Source organism: Jaculus jaculus, chromosome 12, assembly GCF_020740685.1.
Source record: "Jaculus jaculus isolate mJacJac1 chromosome 12, mJacJac1.mat.Y.cur, whole genome shotgun sequence".
Taxonomy (NCBI): Eukaryota; Metazoa; Chordata; class Mammalia; order Rodentia; family Dipodidae; genus Jaculus; species Jaculus jaculus.
In genome coordinates this window covers 40,201,013-40,224,606 of record NC_059113.1, presented here as the reverse complement: position 1 = coordinate 40,224,606, position 23,594 = coordinate 40,201,013, and the positions used below count along the sequence as shown (strand labels likewise).

Below are 23,594 nucleotides of genomic sequence, written 5' to 3'. Positions count from 1 at the left end.
AAGGTTACTTGAAAAAGAATACATTTTGGGGGGGGGAACCATACTAAACTAGAAGAAAACTTTTTTTTTTTTTTTTTTGGTTTTTCAAGGTAGGGTCTCACTTTAGCCCAGGTTGACCTGGAATTCACTATGGAGTCTCAGGGTAGCCTTGAACTCGCAGTGATCCTCTGCCTCCCAGTGCTGGGATTAAAGGCATGCACCACCATGCCCAGCTTAGAAGAAAACTTTTGATTTTTTGGACTAAGATTTTACACATAGATCTGGATTCTTATTCAAATGTACCACTTACCATGCCAGAAAAGTATATACTTTCCTCCTCTATCAAAAAACAGACATGTTCTTTAAGGCCCCAAGAACTCAAGATGTCAGATTTCAGATTTATTCCATATATTAATCATTCAATGTCACCTAGCTTTGAAGACAGGGAAGAAAGCAAGGAAAAAAGGAAGGAAAGAAGAAAATTTGCAATCAAAACATACCCCTTATCTTCCACTAAGCCACCTTATAAGTGTCAAAATAAGAATCACACGTGATGCTGTGCATGGCTTACTGTACAAGTGTGGGCCAGAAGCTCACCAATCACCTCACAACCAAAAGTGCACCTGTGACCAGCTCTGAGCAGTCACTCAAAGGAGTACACTACAAGTGGTTGACTTTGCTCCTCCAAAGTTAACGCTGGAATGTCTCATTTCTGGATCTGTGACACCCATGGCATGCTTTTGCAATGTAATAATCAAGAGCTGGATGTGGAGTGAAATGGTACTGTGTGTGCTCAGCATGAGTGAGGGTGTGGGTTCAACCCTACACACACACACACACACACACACACACACACACACACACACACATCGAATGATGAAAAACAACAGATAAAACTTTAGCAACCTAAAAATGTCAAATTAAGACTACTGTGTGTGTGCATGCATGTGCACATGCATGCATGTGTGTGTTGTGCTTTAAACACCTTGTAGAGAATACAAGTTAAAAAATTGGGTACAACCTAATATTAATATAAGTACACTATACCACATGAAAGAAAGATTTTCAAGGATGATCCAATTCCCACAATCTCCCCTCCCATCTCTGCTTGGTATTTCTATTTTGCTGATGCCCCAAGCCTACCAGGAATGTGCCTTCATTATTACAAAATAAGAGCATGTAAGTACTGTACTAAAATTGTGGGTATTCTTTTCTTATAATTATTTTTAATATTTAATTTATTTATTTGAGAGAGAGAAAGGGGGAGGAGAGACAGAGAGAGAATGGCGTACCAGGGCCTCCAGCCACTGCAAATGAACTCCAGACGCATGCGTCCCCTTGTGCATCTGGCTTACATGGGTCCTGGAAAATCAGACGGGGATCCTCGGGCATTGCAGGCAAACACCTTAACCACTAAGCCATCTCTCCAGTCCAACTGTGGGTATTCTTAGATGCAGACTAAACTTTCTGTTTTATGAGATAGGGTCTTACCTCAGGCTGGCCTCGAAAATGAATGTAGCTGAACTTGAACTTCCTGCTTTCACCTCCAAAGAACTAAAATTACAGGTGTGCACCATTATGCCTGGCTTATGTGGTGTTGGGGATCCAACCCAGGGCTTCTTGCATGCTAGGGAAATAGTGTACTAAGCTGTATCTCTTGGTTTTCCTTTTCATTAGCTTTTAAGATCCACGTAACATTTGGGCAATGCCTACTCAGTACTTCAGTGGCCCTTAGCAGGACATACAAGAATCTGGAGGTAGAGGGAAAATGACACATGAATAGTTAAAAAGAAACCCTACAAATAATAAAACCAGCAAGACCTATCTTCCCTTCCCTAACATTGACTGGAAGTCACTGTTAAAGACTTTCCAACTTAGTTCTACCCATGGCATTTTCCTCCAGGTGACCTTGTTTGCATTAGTGCCCTTGTCAATTAAGAATCTCCAACTGCTATTCCTCTGAACTCAATATATGCAAAGTCAAATTTATTACTTTCAGCCAATAAGCTTTTCTTCTCCTAAGCTACTGTAATTAGCAAGTCATCCAAGGCATTTTGTTGTTGCTGTTGTTGTCCCTGTCTTCCATAGCTCATCAGTAAACAAGGCCTCCCTCAAAGATGGGCCCTGTCCTTATTTCTATCCTTGGTGCAGCCTTGGTTCAGTGGTGCAGCCTTGGTTCAGACCCTCCTCCTCTCTCCTGTGGCTCACAAGAGGGTCATGGCCTTCTGAGTGGTCTCCTTGTTCCCAGTTACCCTCACCCAAATCATCTTATGTTAACTTTCTAAAACAGAAGCATTCCCTATTTGAAAACTTCTATAACTTCCCCGAAGCCATAGGTCTTATAAGATGGCCCATGAGCTCTGCAATATCATTTCCCAACATATCTGGCTTCCACACCCCATTTCCCAGCTCTACGTACTGCTCACTACCACTCAGACAAAGGCACAAACTTTCACACTCTCATGTTTTTGCATGAGTCTGGAGTGTTCCCACCCCCACCCTTTTGTCCATCTGGCAAAATTCTATTCATCCCCTAAGGCCTAACTCAAATGTCACTTCTGCTGCTTAGTCCTTCCTGATCCCCACCCCATCCCCCTTTCTTCAAATCAATCATTCACTGGTGCTCCCATGGCACTTTGTTCACAACCTCCAACGTGGCATTTATCAAGCAGGATTGTAGCTAGTTATTTACTCATCTGTCTTCCCTTCCTAAATTATGAGCTCTGTGAGGAAAGAGGCCACATGACAGTCATGTTTATATCTCCAGTACCCCCCCCAAAAAAGCATACCTTCAAAATATGTTAGAGAAGCAGCATCAGCAGCATTCAGTAAATGTTTGTGAAATAATACTGGGAAAAGCACTGAGGGTTTTGAAACCACAAAGAGACACAATGGGAGAAGAATTTAACATTGTTATCTTGAGAGCTTAAAAATAAATAACTTAATCAACTGCTACCTGCCTTGAAGATTGAGCAGCAAAGGCTAATATTGTGCAAGCAGATAGAAAGAATTGCTGTGAAAGGGAATCCTGTTAGCAAAACACCTCATCCAACCTTACTTTTGGAATGACAAATAAGGAGTATGTCTCCTTTGCAAAGTAAGTTAAAGAAAATGCTAATTACTATGCTCTTGAGTTTATAATAGACTTAATTTTTTAAATCATTCTGTGATCAAACCCAGGCTTGAGCATATGTTAGTCAATTATTCTACCACTGAACTGAACTTTAGCTATAACTATAGCATACATACCCTCTTTTTTTTTCAAGTTGAAGGTCTGCCTATATTGCCAAGCTATCTTGAATTCCTAGACTCAAACAATCCTTCTGCCTCAGCATCCCCAGTGGCTGACTTATATAGTATTCTAAATAAATCAGCAATTTTTGTCCATATTCTTTGAAAACAGAACTTACCAAATAAATAGAATTTATCAAATAATATGTTGCATTAATATGTTGGTATCTAGGACTTTTTTCAAAAGATTTCACAGTCACCTCTATAGGTATAAAACTATTTCATTTTCAACCTCCAAAGAAAACAGTGTACATTACTGAAATATAATAATATGAAAGGGGCACAGATAATCCATCTTTCTGTTGACAAATGAAGTTGGAGCTTGTTAGAGTTCATAGGGAGGGCATTCTTATCAACTGAACAGAGAATTGAAAAGGCAGTGAGTTCTAAGAAGTAGCTTTTTTTAGCATTTCAAAAAGATGTCAAAGTGACTATAGAAAATGTTTGTTTTGTCTGGGAAAAATATCAGTGTTTAAGTACCCACAGACCATATGGAGGCTTGCAGTTAGGACTAGGGAAGCTATTTCATAAAAATATCAGTGTCTGAGTATCCACAGACCATAGGGAGGCTTGCAGTTAGGACCAGGGAAGCTATTTCATAAAAATATCAGTGTCTGAGTATCCACAGACCATAGGGAGGCTTGCAGTTAGGACCAGGGAAGCTATTTCATAAAAATATCAGTGTCTGAGTATCCACAGACCATAGGGAGGCTTGCAGTTAGGACCAGGGAAGCTATTTCATAATTGGACTTATACAAAAACATTGCTATGGTATGAAAGAATAATTCCTTTTTTTCAGAACTTTTGTATAGTTTGGTTCTGTGGATATAAAGATGAACAGAGGCTCATATTTCAATCAAAAATAGATCTCTGACATAAATTCTTTAGAGACAAAGTCTGGCAACAATATGTAGACTGGATCAGACTGAAAAGAGGCTGTGGGAGGGAGGCAGGCCAAAAGGCCAGGGCAGTAATTGAGGTGGGTGGTATGGAGGGGGGTGAAGAATCAGGGAATGAGAAAAATGACACTGAGGAAAAAGAAACAATTAACAGACTGATTAAGGGAAATTCTAAAGTATGGGTGATTAGACTGGATATAAGGAATCAAAATTTCCAAACCTGGTTGGGTTGGGGGAATGACATAGCTTAGGAAAAAGGCAATTTCTCATTTGCATTTGAACAATATCATTTCTAATAATAACCCAACGTACCAGCGCTCATCCAAGATTATCACTATGACAATATTGATAAGATTTTGATGATCATCCATAATAAGAACTCCTATCATATATATGAAAATACCTAGAGTCTTATTTATAGACTGTTAACTTCTTTTAATCCAATACTCCATTCTATCCTCTTTTTGTATCTCATCTATCCTTCCATCACCCATTGACACATCCTTTTTCCCATCCATCCAATACATACTGAAGAGGTCCTGTGCATCAAGGACCAATCAAGGGCCTGGGAAATAAACAAAAGATACAAATACCTAATCTCACAAAGCTGGTGCTTTGAGGGCAAAGAATGCCTGACACTGTGTCAAATGCTATCAAAAAAAAAAAAAAAAAAATCTTAAAACATTTTCATTGTTGATTTGAATAAACAAGCCCCGTTAAATATTAGTAAAGAACTCAGACATGGAAAATTGTTTCTTACCACAGTATCTTCAAACCTACTGTAATGAAATATTTTTTCTAACTTTTGATTTTTTTTTTGTTTGTTTGTTTATGTTTTTGCTTTTGTTTTTCGAGGTAGGGTCTACTCTGGCTCAGGCTGACCTGGAATTCACTATGTAGTCTCAGGGTGACCTGGAACTCTCGGCAATCCTTTTTAGTCTCCCAAGTGCTGGGATTAAAGGCATGCACCACCACACCTGGCTAAGTTTTGATTTTTTAAAAATATTTATTTATGTATTTGAGAAAGAGAAAAAGGCAGATATAGGAAGAAAATAGGCATGCCAGGACCTCCAGCCACTGCAAATGAATTCCAGACACATGTGCCACCATGTTCATCTGGTTTATGTGGTTCCGAGGGAATTGAACCTCAGTCCTTTGGCTTTGTAGGCAAGCACCTTAACTGCTATGCCATCTCCCCAGCCCCAAGTTTTGATGTCTTTTGGTACAATGCTAAAGCTCAAACCCAGGGCTTTAAGAGTGCTCGATAAGCCTTCTACCACTGTGCTATGTCCCCGAGCTACGTTTCTCATTTTAAATCAATCCCAATTCTCCCCTATGCATTGCTAGACAATTTTGCTTGAATGACTTGAGGCAACTGACACAATTTAGACAAAGGGATTTTTCATTAGTTTACAAACTCAGCAATAATAGCTGATAACTGTTGCTTCAAGATCACATTCTAGGGAAGTGTGGATGCTGGTAGTCATATTTGCTAGACTGTCAGCTTCTTTCAGCCCAGAGTCCACCCAATTCTTTTTTTTTAATCCTATCCATCTGTCTGTTTAATGTTAATAAAATGTTTTAATATTAACTACAATCTTAAAACAGTTCACAGAGGAAGAGATATGTAGAGTGTTGAAAAGGCCATCAGAGAGAATTATTTTGGCCTCCAACCCAAATTTCAGAAATCCCAGAGTACTACTTCTAAGGAAGAGTTATCTCGGTGATTTAAAATCAAGTAAAACCCAAAGGAAGTGTTCTTTACCTAAGCATTTGATTGTCCTGGGTACCTTAAAAGTAGAAGAGGGGTAGAAAGGGTCATACACAAAGCCTAGGCACGCCGAGTGTGGGTGGAACTGACTGCATGGCCAGTGTCATGGTGACTGAGCACCCTCTGCTGGCATAAGTTGACTATACCAGCCTAGTGGCCAGCATTTATCGTCAGCATCTCCATAGATCATTACAGAAACTTGCAAACACACTTAGCAACAGAGTATGCAATGCTCACCAAGGTGCTCATGCATTGTGAGGGAGTGTGCCCCTGGAGGTAGACCTCTGGCCACCGCTCAGTGACAACTCAGCTCTTCTCCCGCTGGGTTCTTCGCAAGCAAGCAGACCTAGGGAGGGTCCTTCGAGGTGCACAGTATGGATTTTGTATCGAGGTATTTGGCATGTCTAATAATTGCCAGCTTTGTCTCAATACTTGTTTTTGTTTTGTTTTTCATTTGATCTGTTTGTTTCCACTCCATTGCTTTAAAAGTAATGATTAATTGTGCAGATTAGTTGTGATCTACAGAGAAAGATGAAAACAAGATATACTGGCTGACGGGCAGCAGCACCTACAGTGGTAAAGAATGTGCTTGACAAATGATATATAAAAACTCCAAGTTTGGCACTAAATACCATTTAAGGGTGTCACTGAATAACATGTATCTATTTAAGATGCAGAAAGCTAAGGACCATTTAGACAGCTATTGTTTCACCTCAGTACCTTGATTTTATTACTCATCCAAGCCATATCTAAACACCCAAATTGCTAAGACAGACATCCACATGTTTTTAAATTTTATTTTATTTATTTACTTATTAAAGAGAGAGAGAATGGATGTACCAGAACCTCCAGCCACTGCAAACAAACTCCAGACACATGTACCACTCTGTGCATCTGACTCACATGGGTACTGGATTAATCGAACACAGACCCTTTGGTTTTGCAGACAAGCACCGTAAACACTAAGCCATCTCTCTGGCAGAGATTCGCATTTTTAACGATGGTGATCTTTAGGGACAGGGCCTAGGAATATGGAACTTCCCTCAGGTGACTTTTATGGAACTAGTTGGATAGCAATCTGCAGACTGGAATGCAAGCTACTGCTCTAGGAAAAGTAGGATTCAAGAAAAGGACAAAGTAGAGCCAAGTATAGTGGTTCACACATATAAGCCCAGCACTTGGGAACTAAGGCAAGAGGACTGCCTCAAGTCCAAGACCATCTTGGACTACATAGTGAGTACCAGGCCACGCAGGACTACAGAGTGAGATTCTGACTAAAAGCAAAGCAAATGGGCTGGAGGTATGGCTTAGCAGTTAAAGCGCTTGTCTGCAAAGCCAAAGAACCCAGGTTCAGTTCCCCAGGACCCATGTTAGCCAGATGCACAAGGGGGCACACACGTCTGGAGTTCATTTGCACTGGCTAGAGGCCCTAGTGGGCCCATTGTTTCTCTCTCTCTCTCTCTCTCTTTCTCTCTCTCTCTCTCTCAATCTCCAACTTTAAAAAAAAAAAAAAGCAAAGCAATTAAATAAGTAAGAAGCATACTAGTGAGAAAAAGAGGTTTATGGCATACAAATGCAACTAACTCCATGGGCTTCTGAAGTCTCACTTCTTCTAAGGTTTTTCAACCTCCTTCCCCACAAAGTGATCTCTCCCATTTTAAATCTCATAGCCTGTTTTATGGTCCACACCATACAATTTTTCACTTCATTATTTACTATCATGCATTATCCTGTCATAGGTTTGTGAAAGACAGAAAAATCTCTTCAAATGGCATGCAAACTGTCTTCCCTTCTGCTCAAGTCAGTGAGAGCAAGCACTCATTCCATTTACAGAGCACTTTGCAATTACAAAGGGACTTCACGTATATTCCTCTCATTTTAATTTCAAAGTTTAAAGAGCCATGGTTATCTTCATTTCATAGAAAATGAAATGGAGTCAAAATTCAAACCCAAGTTTTCTGATACTAAATCCTTTGTTCCTTCCACTAACTCAGTACAATGCAAGGTTGGCAATATGCTACTTGAACATCTGGTGGGGCATTCTACTGTCAGTGGGTGCAAAGAACAGAAAAAAGTGCGAAGTTCTCAGAGCCAACAAGGAAGAAGGACCATGAGAGAGCTCACTCACAAGAAATCATGCAAATAAGTCAAAATCAAAGAGATAGGACTGAGATGGGGAGGAGATATGATGGAGAATGGGATTTCAAAGGGGAAAGAGGGGGGGGAGGGTATTACCATGGGATATTTTTTATAATCATGGATAATGTTAATAAAAATTGAGAAAAAAAGAAAGAAAACAAAAAAATCAAAGAGATGAAACCTAAGGTACAGGATGAACAGACTTGAATACTAGATCTCTCTTGGCCACTGATTCTACTTAACAAGATGACCTAAGAATCAGTATCCTTACCCAAAAACCAAAAAAGTAATCCTCTTTCTGCTTACCTGCAGAGATTAAGAAGGTAAAATGAAATCACTCACACACACACACACACACAGTAAATAGAGAAGAAAGGTAATGAGAAATGTAAAACTTTTATGGAAAACGAGAATATGTCTTAATTTTTATTTATAAAAAAACACCACATGGAAAATTCTAAATGTAATTTTTCTTTAAAATTCAACATAATGGGGACTAGAGAGATGGCTTAGCAGTTAAGGCATTTGCCTACAAAGCCAAAGGACCTCAGTTCGATTCCCCAGAACCCACATAAGCCAGATGCACAAGGGGGCACATGTGTCTGGAGTTCGTTTGAAGTGGCTAGAGGCCCTAGCATGGCCATTCTCTCCCTCCCTGTCTCTCTCACCCTCTCTCTGCCTCTGTCTCTCAAGTAAATAAATAAAGTTTTTTTTAAAAAAAGTCAAGATAATAAAATAAAGTACTGTGTACAGAGGTAACTCCTCTTCTTTCTGCTTATTAGTAAGTTGCAATTTTCCTCCTTCTCAAACCCGAAATGACCTTAATAATCTAAAATGAAGACATGTAGGAGATAGCGCTTGCCTGAGAACTATTTTTTCCATACCCCAAATCACCACTATACCAGTACTACAACAAAGGCTGCAATTTAAAACACATTATTACTTTTATCCATAGATAAACAAAACCCACCAGCTTATGTGACACCCACTGATTGCTAACGTGTTAGGAAATAACTCTCCCATATCCTGCACATGCGCACCCACACTTACATACATGAGCACACATACACACAAAACGAAAACCAAAATTTTAGAAGGAAAAAAAACCTAGCTTTTCCAAATTTTGCAAATGGGAAGTTGAGTAAGTTTTCTCTTCTACTGACTTACATCCCCACCTTGTGGTCAGTTTGGGACGTAGCTCTTAGAGCAGGTCTATGTATGCATATATTTGTACATAGTTACATACCTATTATACACATGTACAAAATCTGTACAAATACATAGTTATATACCTATTATACATCTATACAAAATGCCGTAGTATGTAAATAAGTGTGTATGTATATATTTTTGTACTTTCATATCTATTTAATTCAACTAGAAGAAAAATTATAAGTATATGGCTCAAAGGTAATTTAGTGAATACCACCAATTAACCATATCAAGGCAAGAAATGGACCTTTAACTAACTCCAAGAAGCTCTGTTTATGTCTCCATTTCCATTCACTCCTTCCCACAAAGGGAATCACTTTTATAATTACTAACAGTAAACTCAACTTTTGTTTATGGAATGGCAGCATATTGTATGCACTCCTACAGCATACGATGTGAACTCCAAAGGCACATGGTATATGCTCCTAAGACATGCGTGTGTACTCCTATGGCAAACAGTGTGTGCTCTTCTTCTAAAGCAGACAGTGTGTACTGAAGCCCAGAGCATGGACTACTACACCTGGCCCACTTCACTCGGCATGGTATCTGTAAGACCACCCACAGCATGCTATGAAGTTGTAGGTGGTTCATTCTTATTTGTAGTCTCCTTCATAAGTATGCATGAGCAGAGGTCACTGGGTTGTTTCCAGATGGCACTGTTACAAACAGCACTACTGTAAGCATTCTTGAGTGTGTCCTTTGTACAGTTGATTCAGTGGATGTAAAGTTTTCCAAAGAAGATGTACAGTATGTGACCCCAACCTGTAGCTTATGAGAATCTCACTTTACATCTAGCCATACCTGATGTGTCTTCACCTTATCTGAAATCATGGCTTCAGCTTCAAGTTCCTGATTACTAGGAAGGCAAGCACTTTTGAACATACCACCATGTACAATCTCTTTGGAAAACCCAACTTTAAACCCTCTGTCTATTTTGGGTCTTTGTATTGTCTGTCTTTTCCTGATTTAGAGGGTTCTTTAGACATATCAATACTGTTCTGTAGTTTCTTTGCAATGTGATAGCTTTGTTAACAAGATTTCTTATTCAAAAAAAATTCAACTCTTCAGGTATTTCCTTTGTGTTTAGCAATTTTGGTGGCCTAAGAAATTTTTGCTTATAACAAGGTCACAGTAACACTTTCTTCTGATTTCTACTAAATGATCTTGTATTACCACATTTATTTAGATCTATGATCTCTTTGGCATGGGTTTTTTTGTTTTGTTTTGTTTTTTTTTAATCAAGGGTGATAACAGAAGATTCACTTTTTCCCTACAATGACATCCAGTAGATCCAACACCTCTCATTGAAAAGACTATTTTCTTTCCACTGCATTGTGTCACTTTTGTCATAAATCAGGGGATACTAGGTGGAGGAAATTCTAAACTCCTTATTTTGTTCTACTGGTTCATGTCCACCCTTGTGCCAATGCCACACTGCAGCCCTATCTCAATAACCAAACTGTGGGGCTGGCTTCTGCTTGGCTCTTTGCACTGCCACACAGAATGCAGCTGTAATCAGCTTCTCAAGTGACTACATGGAAACAAAAAGAAAAATACAAGCAAACAGCTGGAGACTGTAAATGGATTTGCTATGGATCTACAAATCAATTTGAAGGGAAATGACATCTTTACAATATTGAGTTTACTAGTCCCTTAACATGGTATGCCGCAGTCTCTGTTTCATAGTTTTCCAGTGTTATGGATTTCACTTGACTTATTCTTACATATTTCAGGTTTAGTGAATGGTGGGGGGGGGCAGAGCAGGGGTGAAAACTAAGGCAAGAGAGCACCCTTTTTATGGTTAGCATTCTACAAAATCTAACCATTAAGAAAAGTGCTTCCTGCACAGTGTGAAGGCCAGAGCACAGGCACTCAGAACACAAGGGAAGCCCTATATGGTAGCTCATATCTGTAATCTGAGCACACATACAGAAAGATGGGAAACAGACAGAAGAACCCCCAGAAGCATATGGGCCAGCTAACGTGGCATACACAGAGGCAAACCACAGACCCTGCCTCAAACAAGGTGGAAGGTGAGGAACGTGCCTGAGTTTATCTTTTGACCTCCACACATGTGCTATGGTACCTTCTTCTAGCAGTTTCAGAGTTTTGTGTCTTACACTAGTATCTTTCATACAGTTTTGAATTGACTTATATACTGAGTAAGACAGGGATCTAATTTCAATTTTCAACATGTAGATATCCAGTGTTCCTGGCACTACTTGCCAAATAAGTTGTCTTTTCTCATGTGTTTGGCAATTCTGTGGAGTACTGGATGGCTGTAGCTGTGCGCATTTACTTCTGGGTCCTTTATTCTATTCCGTTGGTCTATGTGTCCATTTATATGCTGGTACTATGCAGTTTTTGTTACTATGGCTCTGTAGTATAATCTGAGGTCTGATAGGACATCTCTATCAATTTCTGATTCTACATGCAAGACTGTATACCAGTCACTTATCTTTCCATGACATTACGTAAAATAATCAGTGAGGCAGAAACAAAAGTTGTGTACTTTCCCCAGTCCTATTTTAGCACCTTCTTGAGTACAAAGAGATTGCAATCCCCAGCCTCTTACACAGTTATTTTAGAGGCATGTGACTGGCTGCAGCCAATGGGCATACTGTAAAAAATCTGCAAGCATTCTAAGAGGGTGTAAACTCCACACTCCCTCTCTACTCCATTTATGGGACACATGTAAGCCTGTGGTATGATGTCACAGCCCCATGATGTAGACAGGCTGAACCTGCTGCCATCTGAAGGAAACAATACAACAGGCCCAAACCTGACGTGCCTCAGGAAAGAAGCTTCCATGTGTGAAATGCTGGATACAGTCTATCATATCCTGAATCGGCTTTTTAATTAACAAAAAGTCGCTGAGTTAAAAATGTACCTGCTAAACATTCAAACTCAGTTGAGCTACAAAAAAATAAGTGTATATTTTTGTCAGTTTTGGCCTTTTGCCACCACATTCCTAGAACCAGAGCATGACAGCAGACACTCATCAAGCACCTATTTAATAAAATAAGGTTTGCTTTATTATAACATTCTTGCATTCTTACCTACCTTTTATTATGTTGGCAGGTAATTTAATATTCTTGGCTGTCTTTAGTACTTCCTTGTCTCAAGTATACTAAAATGTAAAGGAAAGTAAAACTCCACTGATTTCAGCACATCCTACTAGGAAAGCTCAGGGGTTAGCATATTTCTGGGGCATAAATGAAAAGGATAAATATTTACTACTTTCCCACTGCCCAGCAGGAGCTGGTTAATGAGTTGAGCATATATTCCTTAGCAACATCCTGCTTTTAGAAAGGTTTGTGGGTTATGCATTAATACCTTTCAGTAACACTAAGGATAAGCCAGTGGTTCTCTTGGAAATTTAAGTACTATGCAGTGAAAATGGGCCTTCTTACAAACTAAGTGCTAAACTGAAATAAAATATTCAATGGTTTAAAATGAGAGAGTGGGTAGTTTTAAGATTTAATGTAACCTTTACTTTTGCCTATGTGGGCTACCCATATAGTGATACAAAATAGACATTGGATATATCAAACTTCTTTTCAATAGCTCAAAGGAAAAGTATTTGTCTAAAATGAAAGAATTTGTACTATAACAAAATGAGGACATTATCATCGTGATTTTGGCAGCTAGTCACCTTGTTAGCATATCCTTCCTGACATGTTAACTACCATCACAAACTCCAAATAACTTCCTGTTCCCTATAATCCTCCATATAGTTGGCGGTGTGAAGATTAAAGCTTAGCCAATTAGCCACCCACTATAGCTGAGTTAATCACATAATCTTTGAGACTCACAGGGCAGTGGAGTATGCAGTGATTTTTCTTTCTCTTTACAGACAAAGATTTAGCTAATTGCAAGACTCAGCAATGCTCACAAGTATAAAGGACAGCAGGCTTTTAATCAGCTGTGTCATGGCTCTATAGTGAGGGCTGATCTTCTTCCAAGAGACACTGTTGCACACAGACTTCTTTAACAACTTTCCAAATGCCGTAAATTAGCCAACCATTGCTTATTTAGACTTAGGCTAAATAATGATGGTTAATCCACAAGAGCAACACGAAGATTATGTCACATGACAGCTACACATTCAATTATGTGATCGGCACATTAATGTCTGCTTAAGGGAAATGCTAATCCAAACTGACATTTGACAATACTCTTCTCTCCTTAATAAGGCCACAACTGAGAAGAGAAAAAAAAACCCTCATCTGGTCCTAACAATGAAAAATGGGTGGAACACAAACCTCAGTTTAAGGTTAATGACTTTGAACCCAGATGATTGAAGGACTAGTGAGCTACAGCACTAAGTCCTTCGAAAGACTGGTCTAGCTCTTTGTATTGTGTACCAGGTAAGATTTTTATCTAAAATGCAACCTCTGAGACGGACTTTAGAACCTGTTACTCTTCTAAGGAAATACTATAAACAGCTCCAGAGCTTAGCCCAGTGCCACACATGGAAAACCGAGAACAGCAGATGCATGCTATCAGTATCATTCTCACTACACCATGACATGAAGCAGACGGTCTCCCCCCATCACCTACTAGAATACCCCTGGAGCTTCCCTTAGCCTCACTGTCACCCAGACCCTACTCCAGACTACTAACCACACTCTGCAAGTACACAGTCTAAACACTTGCATTTTTTTTTTCTTTTCTGTATCTTTGTTCCTTCTTTTGATGGTTCTGATGCCAAGTCCCACAGCTATGAACATATTATGCAAGCAATGCACAAAATAGAGCACCTCCGCACCACCTGCCCGCCTGGGCAAAATGCACACATTCACATGCTTCCAGGTAAGGTTGGTGATGCTCAGCTGGAGGCCGTGCTTGAAAGAGCATGATACAGAAACTACTGAGAAAAAGAGATAGATGGCAGGCCAGAGTGATCCAAAATGAACCGGGCTGGAGAGATGGCTTAGTGGTTAAGGCACTTGCCTGCAAAACCAAAGGACCTAGGTTCAATTCCCCAGAACCGATGTAAGCCAGATGCACAAGGTGACACATGTATCTGGAGTTCATTTGCAGGTCGCTGGAGGCCCTGTCGTGCCCATTCTCTCTCTCTCTCAAATACATAAATAAAAATATTTTTAAAAATGAACAACCAATTGAACCCATAAACTATAATTCTCAAGTTGGCTCCTTTGCCATCACTATACATATGTTAGTGAAGAGCAATCATTGGAGTCTGGTGCCAAAGGCTCTCACCAAATGATAACAATCACTATTGTTCATGACCACCTCCACCAGACCGGAGGGAATTTAAATGTTTCCTCAGTTTCTGACACCCTCTTTCTACTTGACTCCCATCCTCCTTTGTAACATGTACCCACTACCCATGCCTTTATTTCTTGTTCTTTCTTTTTGTTCATTTTTTGAAACAATCTCACTCTATACTCCAGGCTGGCCTCAACCTAACAGCAAGCCTCCAGACTCAGCCTCTCCAAGCTTTAATTACAGGTATGAGCCACCATTCCTGGCTCTAGTAATTTCTTGCCTAAAAAAGTCTGTTCCTTCCATGTGAACAGCCTTACTAAAAGATGGTAATTTCTCTTCACTTTGTGGAGTCCTTTGTTTAGCTGCTCTAGTTCACCAGCCTGGATCACCATTCTTAGCACTTACTTCATTTCTTGTATCCAAAGAACTGAATACTGCCAGGGAGCTATAAACAGTAACAGTATGTCAGCCCCACCATAGGCTTCTGCCTGCATTTAAAAACCTTGCCCTGGGCTGGAGAGATGGCTTAGCGGTTAAGCGCTTGCCTGTGAAGCCTAAGGACCCCGGTTCGAGGCTTGGTTCCCCAGGTCCCACGTTAGCCAGATGCACAAGGGGGCGCACGCGTCTGGAGTTCGTTTGCAGAGGCTGGAAGCCCTGGCGCGCCCATTCTCTCTCTCTCCCTCTATCTGTCTTTCTCTCTGTGTCTGTCGCTCTCAAATAAATAAATAAATAAAAATTTAAAAAAAAAAAACCTTGCCTAGAGAAATGGATGGCTCTAGAAAGCTTACACTAAATGAGGTAACCCAGGCTCAGTAAGTCAAACACTACATGTTCTCTCTCATATGTCCTAGCTCCAAATATTTAGATTGTATGTGAATTGGAATAAAAGTCAGTAGTAGAGGCCAGAAAGGTAGAAAGAAGCTATAAGGGAGGGAAGAAAGGGAGGACTTCAGGATAGAATATAGTAGATATGTAAGTAGAGAGGCAGTAATGGTCTAAGGAGGATCAGAAGAGGAGATGGGAAAGAGGAGGATTAATCAAAATTTAAGGCATTATAAACAAGCCATATGGAAACCTACTTCTTTGCTAGCTAATAATTTATATGCTAAAACAGAGAAAGTTTGGGCAGAAGTATCTTGTGGTGGTAGATGTTATACCAGAAGCCACAGATTGTTATTAGAAAAATTTCAGTACCAGGGGTGGCATACCTTCTAGTAAGTTGTTGGCGAGGGAGACCCCTGATGCCCTCAAAACATTACAAGCCATTGCCAAGGTTTTTGGTTGGCCCCAGAACTAGATGGTAAGACCCTGTGACTGAAGATTCCACATGTTTGGGCTGCAGACACTGAGAAATCAAGCTGGAGCTGAATTGGAAGCCTCCACCCTGGTGACTAGCTATCAGGATGCTGGAAAGAGCTACGTCGGTGAGGTGAAAGTTCCACTTTAACCAGCAGTGGATCCTTTATGGCTGGCCAGCCAGGCCAAATGTACCAACTGGTGCAATGGTGGCACATCTATTATGGAGGAAGCCAACTACTTTCTGACTGGAATTAAGGCCCACTCCACAGGAGAGAATTCCTGTCTGGTACTCAAAACCTTATAAAGAAACCTATGTCTAAAGAGGTCATAAGTCCCGGGGGTGGGAGGGAACTACTACTACTGTCTGGCTAAATTGACATATTATGCCAACCAAATTGCCCTCTAATTACTTATGTTCATGCCCATATATTAACGCTTCCCTTACTTTTGGTTAGAGAAGCTTCTCTTTACAGATGGTAGTGACCACTGGGGTGACTCAAAACTCACCAAAGAGCTGAGGAGAAACACTGAGATATTTGTATTACACTCTCCAAGGCTCAGGAACCATTGTGCAACAGAGGTCAGAAAGAATGTAAGAGTGAAAGGAAGTCAAGGAGTGGTTATAATACTGTCTTCAGACACAAAGTGGCCTTGACATTCACGATCTCACAGGGGCTGATGCTACTAACAAAAGACCTGCATAGTAGAAGGAAAAAAATATGATGATATCAAAATAGAAAAGAGACTAGCTGGAAAGAGAAGGGATTTAGAGGAGGGGCTTGGGAGGAGGAAAGGGGAGGGTGGTGGGAGGGAATTATGATCATGGTACATTGCTTATATTTATGGAAGTTGATAATAAAAAAAAAGCCTCTGTCTAGGACACTACTGAAAGGAATCATGATTATTCCCTTCCTAACTCCAATTTTCTTCACAAAAATGACATACTATTTTATCCAGCTTCTTGTATTTCTGAAGACCTTGTCTTACCTGCTCCTGAGAGGACTGGTACCAACAGGAATGAAACTGTTGCATCCTCTCCAGTTCATCTCAGGACAGCATCTTGCAATCCTGAGTGCTTATGAGGATCACGTGAAGTGTACCTCACGTGGACTGTACAATCTGAGGAGAGTCTGGGAGTGCTCAGCTGAGTCAACACTCACTGCCCCTGGGAAGCTAACTTCATCATGAATGCATTCCACCATTCCTAGTAGAGCAGCAGAGCATCCCTGGTAAGCTCATTTCCTTCTGGGATGTCTCCCACCGGCAACTTAAGAGAGTTCTAGAAGTTGGGGCATTAGCTTCAGCAGCAGACAGCTGGACCCCTTCTCCAAGGCTGAGTTCAGGGTAGTTGTCACTTGCTGGCAAAGAACCAGAAGATCCCAGTTTCTGGACTCCTCTCAGTGAACCCTGTACTAGTCTTATTAGGACAGTTTGTAGCAAGTCAATTAAAACTCGCTTTTCCCCACAAAGTGTATGAGGCAGCACACAATCTAGCAAGCTCAACTTAAAAATACCAAAAATGGCTAGAGAGATGGATCAGCAATTAAAGGCTCTTGCTTGCAAAGCCTGCTGGACGAGGTTAGATTCCCCAGTACCCACATAAAACCAGATACACAAAGTAGTGTGTGTCTGGAGTTTGTTTGCAATAGCAAGTGATGTCATGCTCACTCATGCACACACTCTCCCCTCACAAATAAAAACCAAGGGGTGTGTGTGGGGGGAACTGGAGAGATGGCTTAGCAGTTAAGGCACATGCCTACAAAGCCTAAGGACCCAAGTTCGATTCTCCAGGTCCCAACGTAAGCCAGATGCACATGGTGGTGCATGTACCTGGACTTCGTCTGCAGTGGCTAGAGGCTCTGGCGCATCCATTCTCTCTCTGTCTCTAATAAATAAATGAATAAAAATATATCTATAAAATAAAAAAATGGGGGTCGGGTATGGTGGTGCACACCTTTAATCCCAGCACTCAGGAGGCAGAGGTAGGAGGATGGTCATGGTTCAAGGCCACCCTGAGACTACATAGTGAATTCCAGGTCAGCCTGTGCTAGAGTAAGACCCTACCTCCAAAAACAAAAACAAAATATATTTTTTAAAAAAAGATGTCAATGCTGGGCGTGGTGGTGCATGCCTTTAATCCCAGCACTCGGGAGGCAGAGGTAGGAGGATCGCCATGAGTTCGAGGCCACCCTGAGACTACATAGGGAATTCCAGGTCAGTCTGGGCTAGAGTGAGACTCTATCTCGAAACCCCCCCCCCCAAAAAAAAATGATGTCAAAGAAAATTATTGGTTCTGTATTCTTATTAAGTACACTAGACCTATGCTGGACTTCAGCTGCACACAGCAGGATTACTAAATCTAGGACATTAATAAAAACTAAGCTGAATGGGAAATTATAGTCAAACACTATAAATGACCAGATTTAATAAGGAATGGAAACCATGCAGGAAACAGCTGTAATAACTGCAAGGAACCCCTCTCAGGCCAGGTGATCCTTGTAAGTGAAAATATCATACCTGATTAGATCTGGCTCTGCGCCCTCATTCTTAAAGGAGGCCAGAAGTAGTCTCTCTCGAGTGACAAGATCATCCAGCAGGTTCTGTCTTCGATCCCCTTCCAGTTGTGTTCTGCAGACAGTTGTTAAGGTCCAGTGATGGGTGGATCACTTCACTTTACCCATTATTTTTGTAATTTAACTATCCAAGTCTTTTGCAGTTCTTACAGACTTTAATCATAATTGCCCAGAATTCTGAGCTGTTCTTCAGCTTTTCTCGCTGACCTTCAAGTTCACTAATCCTGTGGTTAAATGCCCTTGGCTATACAACTAAAGGATACATGACATAGATCATTATATAAGTCTTTTCACTGAAAAATATACTAGGTAAGTAATATTTTCTTGCCAGGAAGCAGACAATGGGGCAATCTGGCTCCATGATTCCTTAGGCTTAAGTTACAGATGTTGGCATTCAAGAGTGTTTTCATATATGTTAATACCCTAAGACAGGACTGAGGAAATTGCTTGTGTAGTGTATTGTAAGGCCTGAGTTTGATTACTGTCAAACAAAAACAATCCCTCCCCCAAATAAAAAGTCCTAAGGTCCCATTTTGGAAAAGTGGGGATGAGAACTTCTCTATATTGCTGCTGCCTTCCATTTTTAATACCTATTAATAAACCTCACACAAATTTTGTACAGTACTGCTTTATGTAACAGTCTGCTATAAAAAACATTACCATCAATTCAGTTTAAATGTACCTCAAGATCTTCATAGAAAATTGCAAAGAAATAGTCAAATTTTAATATGCTGTTCTAGTAAATGTAGTAGACCAGGAGGTCCAAGGACAGATTGTTAGTCCTATTTTGTCTACTATCTACTATCTTGAACCAGAGGCTTCACCTTTGCAGGTGGCAGTTTCTTTATCTGTGGCACCAGACCACCCTTTACACTGTTTCGAGCACATTTCAAAATAATCATTAAAAAAGTAAATCCGAATCTAATCTAAAAGGTTTTGGTCACTGTTGTTTGGTACTAGGAACTGACTCCAAGGCCATGGGATCACTGCTGAGTTACACTCCCAGCCCCTCAATCCAGTATATTTTTTGTTTGCTTGTTTTCCTAAAACAAGAATTTTGCTATATATAGCCCAGGCTGGCCTCAAACTACAAATCATCTTTGTGAGTGCTGGGATTACAGGCAGGTGGGACTATGAGCAGCCAAGTTTTACATACTAGCTTTCTTGAAACAAACTATGCTATGCTGAATTTAACGTGTGTGGGGGGGTAATGTGCGTTTAAAAAAAGTAAAGGAAATGTTGAAGAAGAAACTTCCACCATGGAGAAAGTGCAGAGAGGAAGCTAACAAACACTTTTAAAAGGATATATCAGGCACAAAAACTAAACAGAAAATAAATCAGCTCAAATCAGTTTTATCTGGCTTTGACTTGTCTTTAATCAAAGGACCTTAGTTTTATTCTACTCAAGGACTGGTGGCATGAAGTAAACCAGCCACCAATGCTTGGTCCTAGTGATAATAGTGCAGGATTAGTGTTGACTGCTATGGATTTATAGATACTTGTCCTTTTGAACAGAGGTTAAAAACACTGTATGCAAGCTCAAAAAGCTTCTGAGAAATTGGCAGAACCAAGGATAGCAGCACTATGACCTGAATGGGAAATTATAGCTCAGGGAATCTACAACTTTTGCTGCTAATTTTGTAGAAAAAAAAAAAAAAAAGAGCTGGTTAGCTAGTAAAATAGCAAACAATTTCAGGCAACAAAATTTCCCCAGGAGCTGAGTTATTAGAAAAACTATAAATCTCTCAAAATACTATCTTTCAGCAATGTTGGTTACTTTACATATTAAAAATGTTAACAATAAATCAATTCTCTCAACATTCCAGAATGACATACTTTCTTGAATCAAATCACTACTGTCACTCTTTCATTTCCTGCTGATGACAGTCAGTAAGTGCCATCTGGAAAACCATGAAGTAGCAATTGTAACTAAGAAACAGTGACCTCACATGTTCCTCTGCAGTAATAGGCCAAATAGTAGCCTTTTGATCAATACAAATCAAGAATAAATATTTATCTTCCAAATTAATTATAAATTGTCAATAAAGCAGAAGTCTTTTATTCAGTCTTTAAAAAGCTCCTCAGAAACCCCAGAAACTGTGACAGGAAGTGAAAATTTTCAATTGTACAACTAATATGTGCAACATATTAGTTATGTCCCAATATTAGCTAGCCTTGTCTTACATGCTAAACTCAATCTATCCTGGAAACCATTGCTTTTGTCGAGATTTCAGTATGTAACCACTCAAGGAAACACATGCTAAGCTATGGGGCTGGACAGATGGCTTAGCAGTTAAGGCACTTGACTGCAAAGCCAAAGGACCTCGGTTCAATTCCCCAGAATCCACGCAAGCCAGATGCACAAGGGGACGCATGCATCTGAAGTTTGTTGACAAGGTGGCCCTGGCACATCCATTCTCCCTCCCTCCCCCCCCCCACTCTCTCTCCCTGCCTATTTCTGAATCTCTCTCTCTCAAATAAATAAATAAAAATAAAATATTTTTTAAAAAATTAAAAACATATGTTAAACTAAAATCTAATATTAGAACCAAGCATAGGTTCAAACATTTCTGGAATTTAAACATTAAAAAATAAAATTGTAACAGGATTTAGAAGAACATATAAGAAAACTTTTTTAAAAGTCTGAGTAGGAAAAATCTTCCCAACAAAAACTGAAAATATAAAAATGTTGAAAGGAAACCTAGATGCTGTGATTATATAAAACTTTAATGATCTGCAAAATAAAATGGTGACAAATAAAAAGTGAGGTCATAACAGAACAAAGAAAAAAGGAACACTAATATCACTAATCAAATGAAAAGACATTCAGTTTCGTGTTAGTTTTTACTTTTAAAATGTAAACTAAAATAAGACACAACTTCCACAGCCTGGAAAGAGTTGAAGCACCTGGCACTATTCTACATTCCTGGTGGGATGTAAACAGATTCAACCAAAGCCTTCTATATATCTAATAAAACTTAAAGGGGGCATTCTCTTAGCAGTAATTTCTCCTGCAGATACATCCTACAAGGACTTTGGAGCAAGATGTTCACTGCAGTCAAGAAGCATTCTAAATACCCATCAATAATGCTAATGCATGCATGCAAGGGGGTGTTTGGCAGATTGAAAAAGGAATAGGAAAGTGGCTTTTGTATTAATGACAATGGTAATTTACATACATCTCTAGGTACTTAGCTCTACAATGCACCGTTAAACCACACAGAGAGGAACTGAGCAGCAGCAGCAAGCTGCTAACCAATGAAGGGTGAACAGCATGCTCCAGTAGTGTTCAATGATCAGACAAATGCAGATTTTTATACACACAGAAAATTTCTGGAAGTCTGTATGAATATCTGCCTCTAAGGAAGGGGAACTGATGATTCAGGGTGTGAGGTATCAAAGTATTGCTTTGTACTGTTTAATTCTCCCATTTGATAAAAAGAAACAAAAGTTCCAGAACCATATTATAGAATGAGTCTTTTACCCAAACAATAATTTTATATTTATTTTAGAATGGTACTATAGCATGAGTTGGTAGTATGTATACGTGTATATGCACAAACACATGTGGGTGTACATGTGTGTGCATGGCATGCAAAAGCTAGAGGTTGATGCAGGGCATTTTCCTCAATTGCTCTCCACCTTATTTATTGAGACAAAGTCTCTTACTGAACCCAGAACTTGCTGATTCAGCTAACCAGCTTGCCCTGGGGATTTCTCCTCCACTGTGTGAGCACTGTGATTACAGGGGCCATCATGCCCACTGGGAATCTCATTGCAGCTCTTCACACTTATGCCACAAGAACTTCAACAACTGAGCCATACCCCCAACTCCTAGAATTTCATATTTACGTATACGTATTTCCTGACTAGAAAGGTCTAGATTGAAAAGCACCAACCATCAGTAAATTAACTAAGAATGAGATGGGACAGAATGAGGGTGTGTGAGAGAGAAGAGTCCTTGGTCAAAAACTAAAAACTGTATTGCTGAAAACTATTTTTTTAATAAAAAGAGAAATGTTTTGAAAATTCAGCAAATGCTAGTTACAGATTTAAACAAATATTAAGAATGAACCAACAAAAGATCACTTTGAAAGGCATAAAACTTGGTGATTCCACGCAGTAGATTAGTAAATGAAGAGTAGTCATTCAACATTTGATGCTAGAAGAGGCTTTAGGGATCCCCTAATCCAGGTCTCACTTTTCTGACAGGAAATTGAGTCTTGGCATGCCGGAGTTGCTCTGCTGGTGGAGAGCAAGACTAGCTGAGCTCTTTCTACTCTCAGCGGGGATTACCCAGTGAACACCCTAGGCTTGCTTTCTCCACCCTGGGGCCGCCAGCACTGCTCTCTGCATGGTGTCTTTTTGGGATCCTGCTAAAACAATACTGGTACAAGGTGAACATCCTTAACCAGAAACCTGAGGTGCTCCGAAATTTCTAACTTTTTTTTACATTTTCATGATGCCATATGTGAACTTCATAGTGTGAAACTTTGTTTCATGCATATAATTATTTAAAATAGTCTGCAAAATTACCTTCATGCTATGTAGAAAAGAAATACAGATTCTATGCTTGGAATTAAATCTCATCCCAAGATATGTCATCATGTATATGGAAATATTACAAAATTGGAAACACTGCTGGCCCCATGCATTTTCAATAAGGGACACTCAGCCTGTAAGACTAATTCAGAGTATCTCCAGAGCCTCTCTATAAACCTGGGAAAACTTAAAACTACTCTGTTAGGGACATTCTCTTTGTTTTATATTTTAATATATTGACAGAACTGAACTCAAGGAGAAGGGAAGAGGGGAGGTGGAAGGAGAGTGAATTAACATGCCATCTGCATAAAATACTGACAACATACAGGTTGCTGGTAAGTCCAAAAGCCTTCCAGTCAATGACCCATACAGCGTATATGTGGATATGTGTGTGACAGTGGACAGTCTATGCCCAAGGCTAAGAACGATAAATAGGAAATAGGGCCCACAGCTGGTGGCTGGCACTGGGGAGTTCATCTTCTACTCACTATTTGTTTTCTGACCAGGGAAAGTCAGAGAACAAAGAAGCAAAGAACTTATCTTTCTAGAAACTGCTAATAGTCACTGGTAACCTCAATGAATGCAGATAGTGAAGTGGGTATACTGCTACATCTGTAGGACCCCCAGTCCTGCTCCAACTCCTAGGTTTTCTCC

General features: G+C 39.9%; 1 protein-coding gene across 1 annotated transcript in view; it reads right to left on the bottom strand.

The window, feature by feature from the left end:
- Stx8 (syntaxin 8) overlaps nt 1–23,594 on the bottom strand; it is a 287,719-nt gene that overhangs the window by 245,726 nt on the left and 18,399 nt on the right. Inside the window, exon 4 of the mRNA XM_004663142.2 lies at nt 18,343–18,453. Coding sequence (XP_004663199.2) covers nt 18,343–18,453 — 111 coding nt within the window. The remainder of the gene's footprint in view (nt 1–18,342; nt 18,454–23,594) is intronic.